Below are 15,115 nucleotides of genomic sequence, written 5' to 3'. Positions count from 1 at the left end.
TTTCTTTTTCCAGTAAAAAGTCACGTACCCATGCCTTATAAATTTAGCCCTATTCTCAACGCATGTTTTCAGCAGCAGCTCTGACTGCCCATGGGTCCTGTCCCCATGCAGCAGCTCTTTACTGCCCACGGGTCCTGTCCCCATGCTATTCCACACTATTCTCTAAAGAGCTCTACTGCCAGACCTTGAGAGTCCAAGAAATCTTTCTTTTCCACTCTTCGGCTTGCCGACCCCGCCAGTGAGTATCCCTGCCTGTCACGCGGAACACCCGGGTTCGATTCCCCGATGGGGAGGCAAGACGTCCCTTTTTGGTGGCTGGCGCCGCTCTGCTTCCGGCCGCTTGCCCCTGAGGGCCCTTCTTCGCCCTGCCGCGCCCCGCCCTCCAGCCCCCGAGGGCGCTTCTTCGCCCTGCCCCGCCCTCCAGCCAGGCGCAGGCCGCCAATCCGTGCCGGGCCTGCCCACGGGGAGCCCTCCCCGAGGCCCCCTCGTCGTCGGGCGCTCCTTCGGCACGGCCGAGCCAAGGCTTCCTCTGCTCCCCGCCGCGCCCGACGAGCGGCACGCCCCAAGCGGTTGGCGCACTAGGCTCCGGGCGACGCGACGCGCAGCTGCACAGCTGCCTTTTCGTTCGTGGTTTTTGGGGCGGGTGGGTCCCCTCTTGGCGCGTGAAGCTGCCTCGCCGAGCAGCCGGTGGAGAAGGGCTGGGGCGAGCCGGCCGGTGGAGGACGTGTGCCCGGCCGCGGGTTTGGCGGGGCGGTCGGCGTCGGGGTCCGCTTTGTGGAATGGCAGCGAGGGCGCCCCCCAGAGGCGGTCCGTCCCGGCGGACGAGGGCTGCCGCGCCGGGCGCGACGCTGGGGGGGCGCGGGGCGGCGGTTGGTGGGGCCGGTGGCAGCGCCGCGCTGTGGGCGGGCGGGGCCTCTGAGCAGGGCTGCGCCAGGCGGCAGCGGCGGCGGCGAGTCGGCTGTGGCTGGAGCCCCGGGTCGGCATCTCGGGACAGTCCGGGCCGTGCGGCGTTGGTGGTATAGTGGTGAGCATAGCTGCCTTCCAAGCAGTTGACCCGGGTTCGATTCCCGGCCAACGCAGCGGGCCGACCTTTTGCCGAGCTGCGGGGCCCTCCTGCCCCCGGAGGCGGGCGGCGGGAGGCATTCATGCGGCTGTGTGTGCGTGTCCGGGCAGGAGGCGCGCGCAGCGTTTTGAGGACGCGGCGAGCAGGAAGCAGGCGAGGGCGCGTGCCTGGGCCTGGGCGGCGGGCGGCTGGCCTGCGCAAGGCAGGGGGCCGGCGGCGAGGGAGCGGCGAGCGGGCGGGCTACGGGCCCCGGGTCCAGGAGGCACAGACAAGGCGGAAGGCCTGACGCTCCCTGGTGGTCTAGTGGTTAGGATTCGGCGCTCTCACCGCCGCGGCCCGGGTTCGATTCCCGGTCAGGGAAGCAACTTTTTTTTTCTTCCTCTCTGCCAGCCGGCCGACCGACCTCCCGATCCCTGGCGTGGTGCGGGCGGCCGCGACCCCTCCCCCCCACCACACACACTTTTAGCCTACGCCAGAGGTCGCATTCTTGTTGCTTTTACCCTGTGTCCTGGCACTCCGACAAGGCCGCCTGGCACCCTCCACGTACGTTACTCGCCCTGCCACTCCGGCTCTAGGCATTTCAGTTGGGTTTTTAAGAGACCCTTCATTTTCTCAATAAGAACAGCAGCTTCTGGATCATAAGGTATATAATATATCCACTGAATATCATGTGTTAGCCAAACACTGAACTAACTCACCTCTAAAGTGGGTACCGTTATCACTTTGGATCTGCTGAGGAGTGCCAAAATAGAGTTGTATAATTCCCAAAATTTTAGGAGTTCTCTATCCGGTAGCCCGCCTATGTGAGTGGGCCACCCAAAACCCAGAAAATGTATCTACTACAGTACAAATGTAAATCTTTCCATGATGTGAGGGCAAAGGTCCAATATAGTATATTTAACATATTTGTGCAGGATAAAGCCCATGCTTGATTTGCCCTATTTGGGGATGGGGAATTGTTTTTTTATTCTGAATTTGGCAAGTAGGGCATTGATGAGGCACTCTCGAGCTGATCCCATGTTACAGGTAACCCACGCTGCTGTGCCCACTTGGAAGCAGTTTCTGCTCCCAAGTGACTGCTTTTCTGGTGGACCCATTGGGCTAGTTCTGAAGAAGAAGCTGTTGTAACGACTGATGTGGTTGTAGCCAGATGATCCGCATGCTGATTATATAGGTGTTCTGTAGAGGTAGGCAACACATGAGCATCAACACGGAACACAGTAATAATCATTGAGGAACTCCACAGCCAGATGTCTTGCCATAATGGCATTTCCCAAATTTCTCCGTTACCAAGCATCCATTCATGTTTATCCTATCTTGGCGTCCAGACTACTGACCATGAGTCAGTGTATAAATAACATTGTCCTCCTAGCTCTTGCTTGATGGCCTGGTAAACTGCATACAGCTCTGCATATTGGCTACTCATTCCCTTTCCCTGGGTTTCTAAAGTTTTCTGGGATGCGGGGTTATAAGTGACCGCTTTCCAGCACCGAGCTCCAGCTACCACTCGTGCTGAACCATCTGTAAACCAAGCATGCCGTTGCTGTTCTGCCGTTAATTGCTGAAAGGGTAGTCCCCATCCAATGGGGGACTCTTGTTCCTGAGGGCTTTCCTTATTAATTTCTGGGGAGCCTTGGAGTGTGGGATCAAATACTTGTTCATGCAACAATGCTTGTCCCTTGGGCCCTGGTTTCATTCTATCTTGAATATACCATTTCCATTTAATTACACTAGCTTCTTGAGCATGCTCAGTTCGGTGGGATGCAGGTGTCCCTTGGATCCAATAAGTATTTGGGGTCATAATATAACTTCATGTCCTATACTCAGTGCTTCACTTTCCAAGAACCCCCAATAACGTGATAATAACTGTTGCTCAAAAGGGGTATAACATTTGGCAGCCTCCAGTAGCTTCCGAGTCCAGAACCCCAAAGGTACCTTTATCCATCCTGTTTTTGCCAAGTACTCCAATTTGCATACCCACCTGCTGTGTGGACTTGCAATTCAATAGGCCAGGCGGATCTCTCATACTGGCCATAAATCTAAAGCCATTTGTATGGCCTGCTTAGCATTTTCAAAAGCATCCTTTTCTTGCTGGTCCCATTGAAATTGATATTTTTTCCGGGTAACTGGATATAGAGGGGCTAAAATTTAACTTAAATGTGGAATGTGTTGCCACCAGAAACCAAACAGACCGATAAATTTTTGAGCCTCCTTTTTGTTTCAAGGAGGGGCAAAGCTCAAGATCTTTTGCTTCACTTTTGATAAAGTTTCTTGCTGTCCTTTATTCCAAACTATCCCCAGGAAGGTAACAGTTTGTGCCAGTTCTTGGATTTGGGCGGGATTCGTCTTCCATCCTTCCTCCCGTAGGACTTCTAACACTGATTGTAAAGCACAAGTTACCCTTTCGTGACTTAATCCCTGAATTAAAATGTCATCAGTGTAATGTATTAACTGTGTACTTGAATCTACTGAAGTGTGAGACAGTGTTTCCGTCACCTCTCTCTGACAGATAGTTGGACTATGTATATATCCTTGTGGCAATCTAGTAAACGTATATTGTCATCCCAACCAGGTGAAAGCAAACTGTGATTGAACTGCCTTAGCAATAGGTATAGAAAAGAAAGCGTTTGGGGCTGCCTGGTGGCTCAGCGGTTAAGTGCGCACGTTCTGCTTTGGCGGCCCGGGGTTCGCTGGTTTGGATCCTGGGTGCGGACATGGCACTGCTTGGCAAGCCATGCTGTGGTAGGCGTCCCACATATAAAGTGGAGGAAGATTGGCGTGGATGTTAGCTCAGGGCCAGCCTTCCTCAGCAAAAAGAGGAGGATTGGCAGCAGATGTTAGCTCAGGACTAATCTTCCTCAAAAAAAAAAAAAGAGAGAAGAAAAGAAAGCATTTGGTAAATCAATTACTGCTTACCACACACCAGGATGTCTTTGTATTTTTTCTATTAAGGTGACCACATCAGGCACAGCAGCAATTAAGGGAGGAGTCACCTTGTTTAGTTCTCAATAATCTACTGTCATGTATCAGAAGCCATCACTTTTTTTAACATGCCAAATAGGATTATTCCATTCTGTGGTTATGGGTATCAATACTTTAGTGTTAAGATATTCTTGAATAGTATCTGAAATTTCCTCTTGACCCCCTGGAATTTTATATTGCCGCATATGTACAACTGAGGTGGCAGGGGGTAGTTCCACCTTGTGTTTAATACATCCAATGATGACAGAAAGGGTAGAGTATGTCAAGGAACGTATCCCAAATTGATATTGTCCATCTGTTAACTGTGATGTTAATCCCTTTAAAATGTCGATGCCAATTATATATTCTGGAATTGGAACTATCATCACCAGATACGTTTGCTTTGGTAGCTGTCTTATCTGTATGGTCAAACGTGTGCCTACTGCAGAAATTTCTTTTCCTTCTAAACCTGTAATACGAATTTTTTGACCTCTAAATTTTATAGGATTGCCATAAATCAGGGTGGCCTCTGCCCCCATATTCACCAATGCTCGGGTCACTGTTGTTGAACCATTCTTCCAAAAAATTGTTAGAGCTCCATGAGGATGGGCATCCGTTTTAACAGCAGCCCTAACCTCCTGTACAGCGGTTTGGCCCTCATGTCAAGCTAATAAATCAGCAAAAAGAGGGTCAGCCGAGGGGGTTATATTTCGTTTACTTGGGGGTACCTCCTTTTTCTCCGGTGGAATTCCTCCTGAGGCTTTTCATACATGCAAACCCTTTTCCTTGAACAAACGCCACAGATCCCTAGTTTCTGCCCCATCAACCTGTTCTTTAGGAACCCCTGCCTGTAGAAGGGCTGACAACATATCCTTCTGAGAAATTCCTTCCTTTCGCTTTTGCAAGTCCTCTTGGCGACTGCCAACTTCCTCAGAAGCGTTTGCTCAATCTCCGAAATCTCCTAATTGTGAAATCTTTTCCAATACCTCTGAAATAAGGGTATCAGTTTCCTTTAACAATAGTGTCATAATGACTTGTTTATAGGTGTTTATAGGCATGTGGAGCTGTTTTGATGATACGATTACGTATTTGGACACTAAAAGGCATATTTGCCAATGCATCCGCCACTCCCAGAAAAAAAGGTCACTTCATCGCCTCTTCCTTGATCCGTTGACAACAATCCCTCAAGGTATGCCGAGGCTGATCAGCATCTGGCCACACGTCATCAGTGGGATATTTGTCCTGGGCCCCCCGAACAGACAAGGATAACAAAGTAATGCCATCAGCTGCTCGATTGTCTTGAACATCATGGGGCACTACACCCCGGTCTCTAAAAGCACTATGCACTGTAGGCTCTGTGGAAACAGTAACAAATTTATAGGCATCTCCTGAATCCAGTTGTATTCGGATATCGGAAATTTCTTACTGGGTAAAGTCTTCTACTACGTCTCACCACACTTCCCAATCTCCCTGTTGTTCTAGGTGGTGGCGTCGTGGGGGTCTAGCAGGGATGGTCCTGGCCGGCAAAGCCTCCTCATCTGAGGAGGGATTCTCATCATCATCCCAGATGTCGCCATCCTAATATCAGGGTCTCAATCAGGGCCAGCCAGGGCAATTGCCATATGAACCTTTTTTACATTCACTTGCCCCTGGCAGTGGTGGTGCTTATACTTTGCCAGACTCACAGCCGCCTTTTTGGCAACATGTTGATAGGTCCTAGCTTGATCCCCTCACACATACTTCTGACATTGCATCATGGCTAGCCGAGACTGGCAACCAGACAGCTCTTTCTCCAGTAATACTTTTTCTTTCAATATGTGGTCCCAATCTTCTATGGCCCTACGGAAGGCGTGTAACAGGCACCACCCTCTTCTAGCCGAGAAGGCAGTGTCATCTTTTCCTTTTACTGTCTGCAATGCCTTCATTATATGAATAGGCTCCCACATAGGGAGCTTATTATCCCATGCCTCACACAGTACTGATCTATGACCCCATTCCTGGGCCAATGCAGAAAACTAGGGGTGCTCCCATCCCAGGACCTCAATAGGAGCTTTAATGATCTCTGATTTCTTAAACAAGAAGGCCATAAGTGCAGATCCTGCTGACTACCCCAAAAAATGTTTCCCACAACAGTAGGGGATAAGAAATGACAGGTACTGCCGAAGCTACTTCGTTGTTTAAGCAATCAGAGTTTGTTTGTGAGGGGAATAAAGTGGGGAAAAGAAGGCAGAGAGCTACAAATCAGTACTTACAACATCCACACCACAATCAGCTGGGCAAGTCCCAAAAGGTTTACAGCAGGCGGGAGTGCCGATTATTCAGGTCTGGGGCACAGCATCCTCTCCTCAGTGAGACTCTCGTTTGTTCTGTGCATGTTACTCCCTTTGATCCTAAGGTTATCTGGGTTCTAACTCAGGGTTTCAGGTATTTGGATACTTTGAGTGATTTCTTCTTGTTCCCACTGATGGGATGTTTCTATAGTCCAGTCAGGTGTCCCTCAGGGTGGCCAGCCCAGACAAGAAACATGACGCACGACACGTTCTTATTAACTTGAGCCTTGGGGTCACGGTCGAAGTGGCCATCTCTGGCCCTAAGCATAGACACATTCTCTCATGTAGGGCCCAGGGCCCAGTGTCTCCGGAAGATGGGGAAGTCAATGAACTCTGCACACCAGGTATACTACACTTTATGGCTTTCTTAGCAAAATTATTTCTCACACTTGAAAACTTTCTTTTGGCTTAGAAGGGCCAGGGGTGAAGGGCAGGTGAAAGAAAGATAGCCCTGCCTGCAGGGTACTTAGAGACTTCCTTGGATGGAGTCTTTCCTGCAGATAACTGCTCCACTGTGTTGTGGTCATTTAACATTGATTCTTATTGGTTGCACAGTTAATGGGTTTCTTCATCTTGCCTGTGTTGAAATTCATTTAAAACTTCCTGTCTACTGGCCAGAGAGGCAGCACAGGGAGTGTGGTCGGAAGGGGCTGAACTGAGAACCCAAGACAAGGGCTCCATTGTCAGCTCTGCTTCCTGGTGTTTCCCCTCGTCAATTTCCTCACCAGCACAAGAACCCCTGCCCAGGGTTTTCACAGGACCAAACAAGGTGATACATGAAAGAAAGATTTGTCTGTAAAGCAGACTCAACTGCTCCTCTGATTTGTTACTGACTGATTAGCAGAAATGGAGTCTGGTGACTTATGAAACTGAATGAAAGGATGTAACAATTTCCTTCCTCTTTTCTAAGTTCATCTCCCAAACGCCACTGGACTCAGGCCCAGTTCTGGGATGACTATGGAGATCCCAATGGTTACAAATGTACATCCTGGTAACCTGTGGCTGCTTCAACCACTGCCTGTTTTGCTGCTGCTGGGTGAGTGAGGGTCATCGTGGAACAGGGCAGTTTCAGTCACTTCTGTGAGGGCGCCAGGGGTCAGTGTGATGAGGGGCAGCCCTGGGCCCTGGAAGCGGGGGACAGATTGAAAAGGGGCAAAAGAACCCTGAATTCTTACCATTCCACTGGTTCCTCAGATTGGAATTCAGAGGTTCTTTCACAGTCCCTGCCCCACACATTCATGTTTCCTTTGTAGCCATGTGGAGAGACAGGGCTGAGGTGAGGAGGAGGTGAGAAATGAGTACTCTTATAAGAGGACTGGAAACAGGCTGGAAACTGGAAACAACGTGACTAGAAACAGGCTCTGAGATGGGTCCTGGGGAAGAAGGAGCCCAACATCACCTCCCTCTCCCTCTCTCCACACCCACCCTGCTACATTTGCTCCCCTCATCCTTCCTGCTCTACACTGATCCATTGTCTTCTCTTTTATAGCTTCTGCAGACAGAGGATCTGGTGAGTTTGCTCTTTGTTTCCTTGGGTTTGTGGTGTTATTGCCTCACAATGTGAGGCTCTATTTCCCATGTAGGGAAATGTCTGTTCCACCAAGAACCAGGCTTGGGTTCAGCAGGGGTGGTTCCCCCATTTTAGTGGGACCTGGGATTTGATTCTTGGTCGGATTCCCATTGGATCCACCAAAGATCTAAAGGGAATGAGGCTGCTGGAAGTACACAGATCTTTAATTGGGTCTGCAGTAGGACTCTCTGGCCCCTGGTCTCCCCTGGGAACTCCTTTGGAATCTGTGGTCCCTCCAAGGTTATTTATTCCCATCCCTTTCTGCTCTCTGTCCCTCAGCAGGTCTCCCGAAGGCTGTGGTGAGCCTTGAGCCCCCATGGAACAACGTGCTCCGGGAGGATTCTGTGACTCTGAAGTGCCAGGGGGCCCACACCCCTGAGGACAACCCCACTCAGTGGTTCCATAATGGGAGCCCCATCCCGACCCAGGTCCAGCCCAGCTACAGCTTTAAGGCCCAAGAGAATGACAGTGGAGACTACAGGTGCCAAACGGGCCAGACGAGCCTCAGTGACCCTGTGCATCTGGATGTGATTTCTGGTCAGTGGAGGAAGGTCTGGGGAAGGTCTGGGAGGACAAGGAGAGATGAAATCTGTTGATGTGGTAGAAATTTTTAGGAAACAGGTGTGGCCTGTTTACTGGAAACCATCGCTGTGAATGGTTTGACGTAGTTCTTGCCCACCCATTTCCCTTTTCACCAACCCCCTTTGCTTGGTGTGTGTGGTCGGGGTGGAAGTTCCTAAGAGATTCCTCAGAACATGTTAGGCTGTTTGGCCTCAGTCCTGATTGAGTAGGAAGGTTACTCGGCCATAAACAAGCAGCCGGAGGTGAGAGAAGCAGAAGGAAATTTCTGCTCCATAAAACCATCCTACCCTCATGGCAGTGTGGTAAAACTCAGGGATTGAAGGCAACCAGACTGCAAAGGTCCTAAGCTGAGAGTGTGCCTGGCAGCTGAGGAGGTCGTTCTGCCCATGCTGCAGGAGACCAGAGGGAGATATGGAATCTGGAAGATGAGGTCAGAGGGGAGGGGGCTGGGAAGGGGCCAACCATGTGGCAGCTGGTAGTCTGGTATGATGACTTGGACTGATATTCCTGAAGGAGATGAGAATTCATTAGATGGGTTTAATTAAGGGAGTCACAGGATCTGACTTAGGTTTATGTAAATATCTGACAGTGTTCAGTTTAATAGACTCTGTAGGGAAATGCTCCTACACACTGTATTACCCCCCTTCCAATGTCTGAAATATGAGCCATTTATATTGTAGTTGACTTCAGCTGCATCTTGGTGCATAAACCCTGAAGATGGTCACATGTGAGCTTTCAGTGTATTAATTCTGTTTCACATCAGGAGGGTGATTTTCTGGTAGTCTTTTAAGGTCCTGTGCCAGAGATGCTGGTGGTGGAGTCACTTTCTGTTGATGGTGCTCAATGGAAAGGGAAATAAATATTGACTCAACCTCACACACCTGACCAATGACATCACAGCTACCCAACTCTTCTCTTGGTGCATTGCCACCTCAGAAACAGCTGGTTGTACTTCTGAGTCTTCCTACAAAAATGTAAAAGTATAAATTTAGCAAAACTTGGTTCTGAAAGGTCATTAGAGGGAAACCACCTCGTCCCATCCTCCATTGTGCAAAGAGATTAAGCCCGTGAGCCCTAGGAGCCCAGCGAGAATCAATCGGGCCACAATCAGAATCCTGAGTTCAGATTTCTGTCTCACGCTGTCTCAACCACAGTACCTTGCCTTTTGTATACAGGATACTGTTTTCTTAAATGAGTTTTCATTTAAATATGATGTAATAAATTCTAGTATTTCTTTTTATAATAAATAGAGTAATTTGATTTTCTTCTCTATTTGGTTTATTGAAACACTCTCTGTAGCCCTCCAAGGTAGCCACATTTCAGAATCTGATTCCTGTGCCCTCACTGAAGGGAGGCCTTGGTTGGGAGTGGGACTGTTTGTAAGGAGGGAGGAAAAGTGATTTTAAGTTAAAAAGCTTTCTTTAATGCTCCTCTTGTTCAGAGTCACAACTGAATACTGAATTCGTAAGGTCACACGTTTCCATTTTAATGTGGATGGAAGATTCCATTCAGGGTTGGTGAGGCATTATTAAAGCTCTGCTTCCTTGCTAATATGGTTAATGGCTGCTCACCTTCGTTTTCCAAAAGAGTTCAAAAGTTACCATTAAATTAGTAATCCCCTGACCACAAATGCTGTATCCACGGAAACTGAAGGTTTCAGGTCCTGTTCAGCAACCTCTACAGTTACTGAAATGCACTCATTTCCTTATCCTGTACAGTGTTTTTAATTCCTCAAAATCACCCCACACCCCTGGCCCTGGGATTGGGGTTCCTACTATTCATCTTTGGAACTTCTGAAAACTATCCTTTAGAGGTCCCACAGATAATACCATATCTTCCCTGTAAGAGAGCACTAACTCTTGCCATGAAGAATCTTCAGTTCCTCTGCTCAACATCTTTTCAAATTCTGTAAGTAATGTCACCCCACGCATGAGGCTCCAAGGGCCTTGGTATCCAGCCTTAGAACTTTTCCTTCCCATATTGTGTCTTTCAGACTGGTTGCTGCTCCAGACCCCTCGCCTGGTGTTCCAAGAGGGGGAGCCCATCCACCTGAGGTGCCACAGCTTGCAAAACAGGCCTCTGTTGAGCATCACATTCTACCAGAATGGAAAATCCCTGACGTTTTTCCATAACACTTCCACCTTCTCCATCCTACAAGCAAACCGCAACCACAGTGGCAAGTACCACTGCTCAGGAACTATAGAGAGGATGCAGCACTCGTCACAGCCTGTGAACATCACTGTCCAAGGTGAGAACCAAGGCTGTTCTAGGAGCTTACAGCCTTGGAAGGATGCGTAGGGAGAGGATCACTCATCTTTTTTGAATTTCAGTACCTGCCTCCTCCTGAGTGGGCCTCTTTGATGTCAACAGGAACCCTAAAAGTCCTAGCTGGACCTGATGGCTGTGTGGCTTTGCAGCTCTGTCTCAGCTCATTCCTCAGGGATTACAGAAACAGGTGTGATTCACCTGAAGTTTTAACTTTCAGGGGACAGAAGCCACCTTTTCATCCCCCCAAATGCATCCACCAGACATAACCACTCTCCCTGTTCCCACCTCATTCAAACCACTCCACTTTGCCATATGGCCCTCTTGTCTCTAGGATTCTGAAGCTTCTTGTGCCTCCCTGCTCACCCTCTCAGCCTATGCTCCCATCTAAGCTCCGGGCATCCATGTCGGCATGAGGATCTCTCTCCACAAGCAAAGAACTAGGCTTCTGTCTGCTCCTGAGAAACTGTGTGTTGTGAAATCCATATGATGCCCTTTCAGGAGGCATCACAAGCTATAGTCTTGATCCGTGAATACCACCCAGTCCTGGGCTCAGAGGAGGTGGCAAGTGACAATGTGTTGATGTGGTCTGTGGATTCCCCAGTTCAATATTTCCCAAAATAAACTCCTTGAGAGGCTTTTCAGAATGAATGATTGTGTGGTCCTTAATGCAGAAGATGCTGAGTACTCTGTTCCTCCCATTTATATTCATAATGCTTGTTAAAGACTTCTAGAAGTCGTATTGTAAAAAAAAAAACTTTTTTAACTTAAGTTTTATAAGGCATCTACCCAACCTAGGTGACCACAAAACCTTTTTCCTGTTTAACTTCTATTAATGTCCCTCAGAACACATGTGCAAGGTCACCCTTTGGGAAATGCTGATCCAGAGCTTTATTTGGGAAGGCTAGACATGAAGAGATCCTAGGAAGACTTCCTGGGCTCCTGTCTGCTCTTGGCCTTGGCCTTAGCCCCTGGCTTGGGTGACTTCACAAAGGCTCCCCAACAGGGACCTGACTGTTTATTCCAAATTACTGCCTTAACAACTGTCAATCATCTCATCCCTCTGCCTCTCTTATTAGGTCCGGCAACTGTATTCTTCTTTCTCCATTGGTTTCAAATCGCTTTCTGCCTGGTGATGGGACTCCTGTTTGCAGTGGATACAGGGCTGTATGTTTCTGTGCAGAGAGACCTTCCAAGATCAGTGGGAGATGGGAAGAATTGCAACGTGAGATGGAGCCAGAGCCCTGAAAACAAATGAGGTCTGGGCCAAGGAGACTCCAACCACCCTTGTGACCTGTGATCTTCAGAGCTAAATGCCAACAGGCCACACCCTCACTGAGCTCCTGAAGGTCAAGGCACAGTCCAGCCCACCTAGCTTGACAAGGACTCACAGCAAATGTGTTTTCATAGCCCCTAGACAGAGGCTCCTCAAATCTAGAAAAACTCAGTAAATCCTGCCTCTCCTTTCAATCAATCCAGCAATCTGAGCGCTTCTCAGGACTGTACTACCAGCACCTCGGTCCAAGCCAGCATCATGTCTCACTTGGGTTACTGCAGTAGCTCCCTGACGGGTCTCCCTACACTCACCCTGCCACCCTACAGTCGATTCTCACCACACCGGCCAAAGTGATCTTTTTAAGATGTGTGTTGTCTCTTTCCCTTCCTTGCTCAAAGCCATGCCAGAGCTCCCCCTTGCAATTAAGAGGAAAGCTAAAGCCTTTGGAACGTTCTACTAGGCGCTACATGATCTTGCTCCTCACTGCCTCTCTGACCTCATCTCCTGCTCTTCCTTGCTTCCTTTAACACACCAATTCTACTTCTGCCTAGGGCTTATGTTATTTCCTGTTTCTGGAAGGTTCTTTCTTACAGATATCTACATCGCACTTCATTATGATCTTTCCTCAAGTGTCACCTTATCAGTGAGGTCTCCTTGATCCTTTAGTATAACCCCAGTCTCCCACCATCTCCTAATCCCCTTGTTTAATTGTTTAATTGACAATTGTTTAATAAACAATCTCTTGTGTAATTGTTTACTGTGTGACTCCTCCTCCCATCAGCCTGTGAGCTCCGGGAGAGCAGGCCCTGTGTCTATTTTGTTCACGACCGTATTCCTGAGTCCGGGTCAGTGTCTGGCACATGATAAAGGAGTCAATAAATATTTGTGGAATGAGGAAATTCTTCAGCATTTGAAATCAGAGAATTTTAAACCTAGAAAGTCCTTGGAAATGACACAGTCCAATCTCCTCAATTTAAAACTGAGTGAGCTGAGGCCCAGATAGTTGAAATGACTTCTTCAAGGATAGACAGGTAGTTGGTGTCACAGACCATCATATACGCAGTTTTGGGTCATACTACACATCTTGTTCTGCAGCTTGCTTTTCATACTCAGTCTTGGGTCATGAGCATGCCTCCACTTCACAGTGTCTATTTCAGTCATCACTTTAATGTCTGTTCTACTTTTAAAGATAAATGGATACATGGAAGCATGTTGTAAAGTTAGCACTGCATATATAAGCTCCCCTATACTCCAACCTCTCTGACTTACAAAGTAAAGAAGTGAACGAGATCGGAAGAATGCCTGTGTGATGCTGTGGTTGATGTGCAGGCACGGAGGTGCTTGCTTTAGGGCTTTTCCTGGAACTCTTGGTGCTGGGTGGGTAGGTGGGGTTTTGAGGCTGCTGAGGGCTAGGAGCAAAGGTTAGAGGAGCTTGGACAAAGCAGTCCCTGAACAGAGCAGGGCACAGACCCACGGCCAGACCACCTTTTCCCTTCTGAGGGGAGGACCCTTCTCTTGCAGGTCCTTGGACAAAATGTCTGGACTCTGACATCCAGGCCTGTCTGGCCTACACTGTGAGAGTGAATGAATTGCAAGCTGGCAGCTTCTCTTGTTCCTGGAGTTATGAAAGAGAATAGGTTCCTTCTTTTTGATGATGGTTTCATTTTCCACTCTGGAAGTCATTCACTGCACTCTTCTTCATGTATTCCCTTTTTTCGTGGACTGATCACCTTCCAGTACAGCTGATGTCTGTAGCAGAAGACTTTGCCAGCTCTTTCTCAGTGGTACACTGGGAGAGGGTTGACCAAGAAACCCAGTCCAGAAGGGGGACTGACCTCTGTATCCTCACCCCCTCCTCCCTCTTCAAAGGCCCCGGGAACTTTCCAAAGGGTTCTGAGCCATTTGAGGAGAAAAGAGCCACTATCGAGCATGGGTTTTTAGTTTCTCTTTTTAAAAATTAGTTTCCCTTGAATCAGGCAAATAACGATATATTATAACAAATACACTGTTAAAGTTCACCATTAGAAAGTATCACGTTCCCGTTAGATCCCATCCTCGTCAGTACAGTGGAAGCCCCGCCTGTCAGCTGGGAGACAGGAGCTTACAGAGACCTTTTGCTTCTCTTTCCTCCATTTCCACATTCACGTCTCCGGAAAGGCTCCTCCTTTTGGCTTCTCAGCAGAAGTCCACGCCCGGTAGAAACACCAGAAAGCTCAAATAGGATGTTCTGGATTAAAGAAAGTGAGATACGGTGGAGACCCAATTTGTAAGGCCGCAGGACCGACGGGAGCTAGGTGGCTTCGCAGAGCAGCGAACTCACTCACCCTCTGGCTTTCAGGGCATAGGATGGACTGTGGCCTGCAGGAGGTAACTCCCCACCTGAATCCTGGCCACAGGGAAAAATGTACACGGTGCCTTCCAACCTGCCTCTGGGTACGATGCTCCACGGTGACACAAGCACCAGGGACGGGTCTGGACAACAGGAGGGACATTTCACCACAGTTCATCTGCGTCTTCCTTCTCTGATTGCCGAGTTCTCTCCCAGGAGGGGGCAGGGGGACAAGGTCACCCCGGAGTCCCTGCGCCGTGTCACCAGGTCTCTGCTGCCTTCAAGAAACCCACTTCGTAAATGAGGAGGAGCCTAATCAAAAGAACCCAGTCTTCAGCTAACGGCTTTCGTTTGTTTCAGCGTTATAAATGCTGCAATGGAAAAAGAAAGAAACAATTAGAATAACAGATTGCAAGAAAACATTGAGATGCATTGGCCAGCAATCGAACCCCATCCGTGACCCCTGGCAAACAATTGTACCACTGAACCACCCCTGCGCAGATGACCGCCACCACCAGACGCCAGGCCAGCAACGCTCCCCACCAGCCGTCCGACACTGATCACTGCCTTCTGTGGCCAAATGCTCCAACTGAGCTAAGCGGTGGACAAGGGAGCTGAAAAAGGCTCCAGGGACCAGGAGGGCGCTCGGACTGGGGGCAGGCGTTGAGGCCCCAGGGCACTCATGCACCGAAACAGAGCAGGGCTGTCCCGCCCATCCCGCGCCTTGTCACCGGCCCAG

The 15,115-nt window shown here is 49.1% G+C and overlaps 1 protein-coding gene across 9 annotated transcripts; it reads left to right on the top strand.

Annotated features, from left to right (window-relative positions):
* The first annotated feature begins 486 nt into the window (after positions 1 to 486).
* On the top strand, positions 487 to 12,804 carry LOC106828032 (low affinity immunoglobulin gamma Fc region receptor III-like). 9 transcript variants are annotated; one of them, XM_044758228.2, is made up of 7 exons: positions 489 to 643; positions 5,069 to 5,213; positions 7,265 to 7,390; positions 7,844 to 7,864; positions 8,204 to 8,461; positions 10,500 to 10,754; positions 11,851 to 12,804. In XM_044758228.2, exons 2-7 carry the CDS (start codon positions 5,081 to 5,083, stop codon positions 12,027 to 12,029), a joined length of 972 nt encoding a protein of 323 aa, XP_044614163.2. In that variant the 5' UTR covers positions 489 to 643; positions 5,069 to 5,080; the 3' UTR covers positions 12,030 to 12,804. The 9 variants fall into 9 exon arrangements, with proteins under 9 accessions (XP_044614168.2, XP_044614163.2, XP_070353292.1 ...); XM_070497191.1 differs by lacking the exons at positions 489 to 643; positions 5,069 to 5,213 and adding exons at positions 675 to 1,024; positions 1,454 to 1,706; XM_044758235.2 differs by lacking the exon at positions 489 to 643 and adding an exon at positions 6,643 to 6,698.
* Positions 12,805 to 15,115: the final 2,311 nt, after the last annotated feature.

The sequence above is a fragment of the Equus asinus genome, chromosome 25, assembly GCF_041296235.1.
Source record: "Equus asinus isolate D_3611 breed Donkey chromosome 25, EquAss-T2T_v2, whole genome shotgun sequence".
Lineage (NCBI taxonomy): Eukaryota > Metazoa > Chordata > Mammalia > Perissodactyla > Equidae > Equus > Equus asinus.
This window is presented reverse-complemented; position numbering and strand designations above follow the sequence as displayed.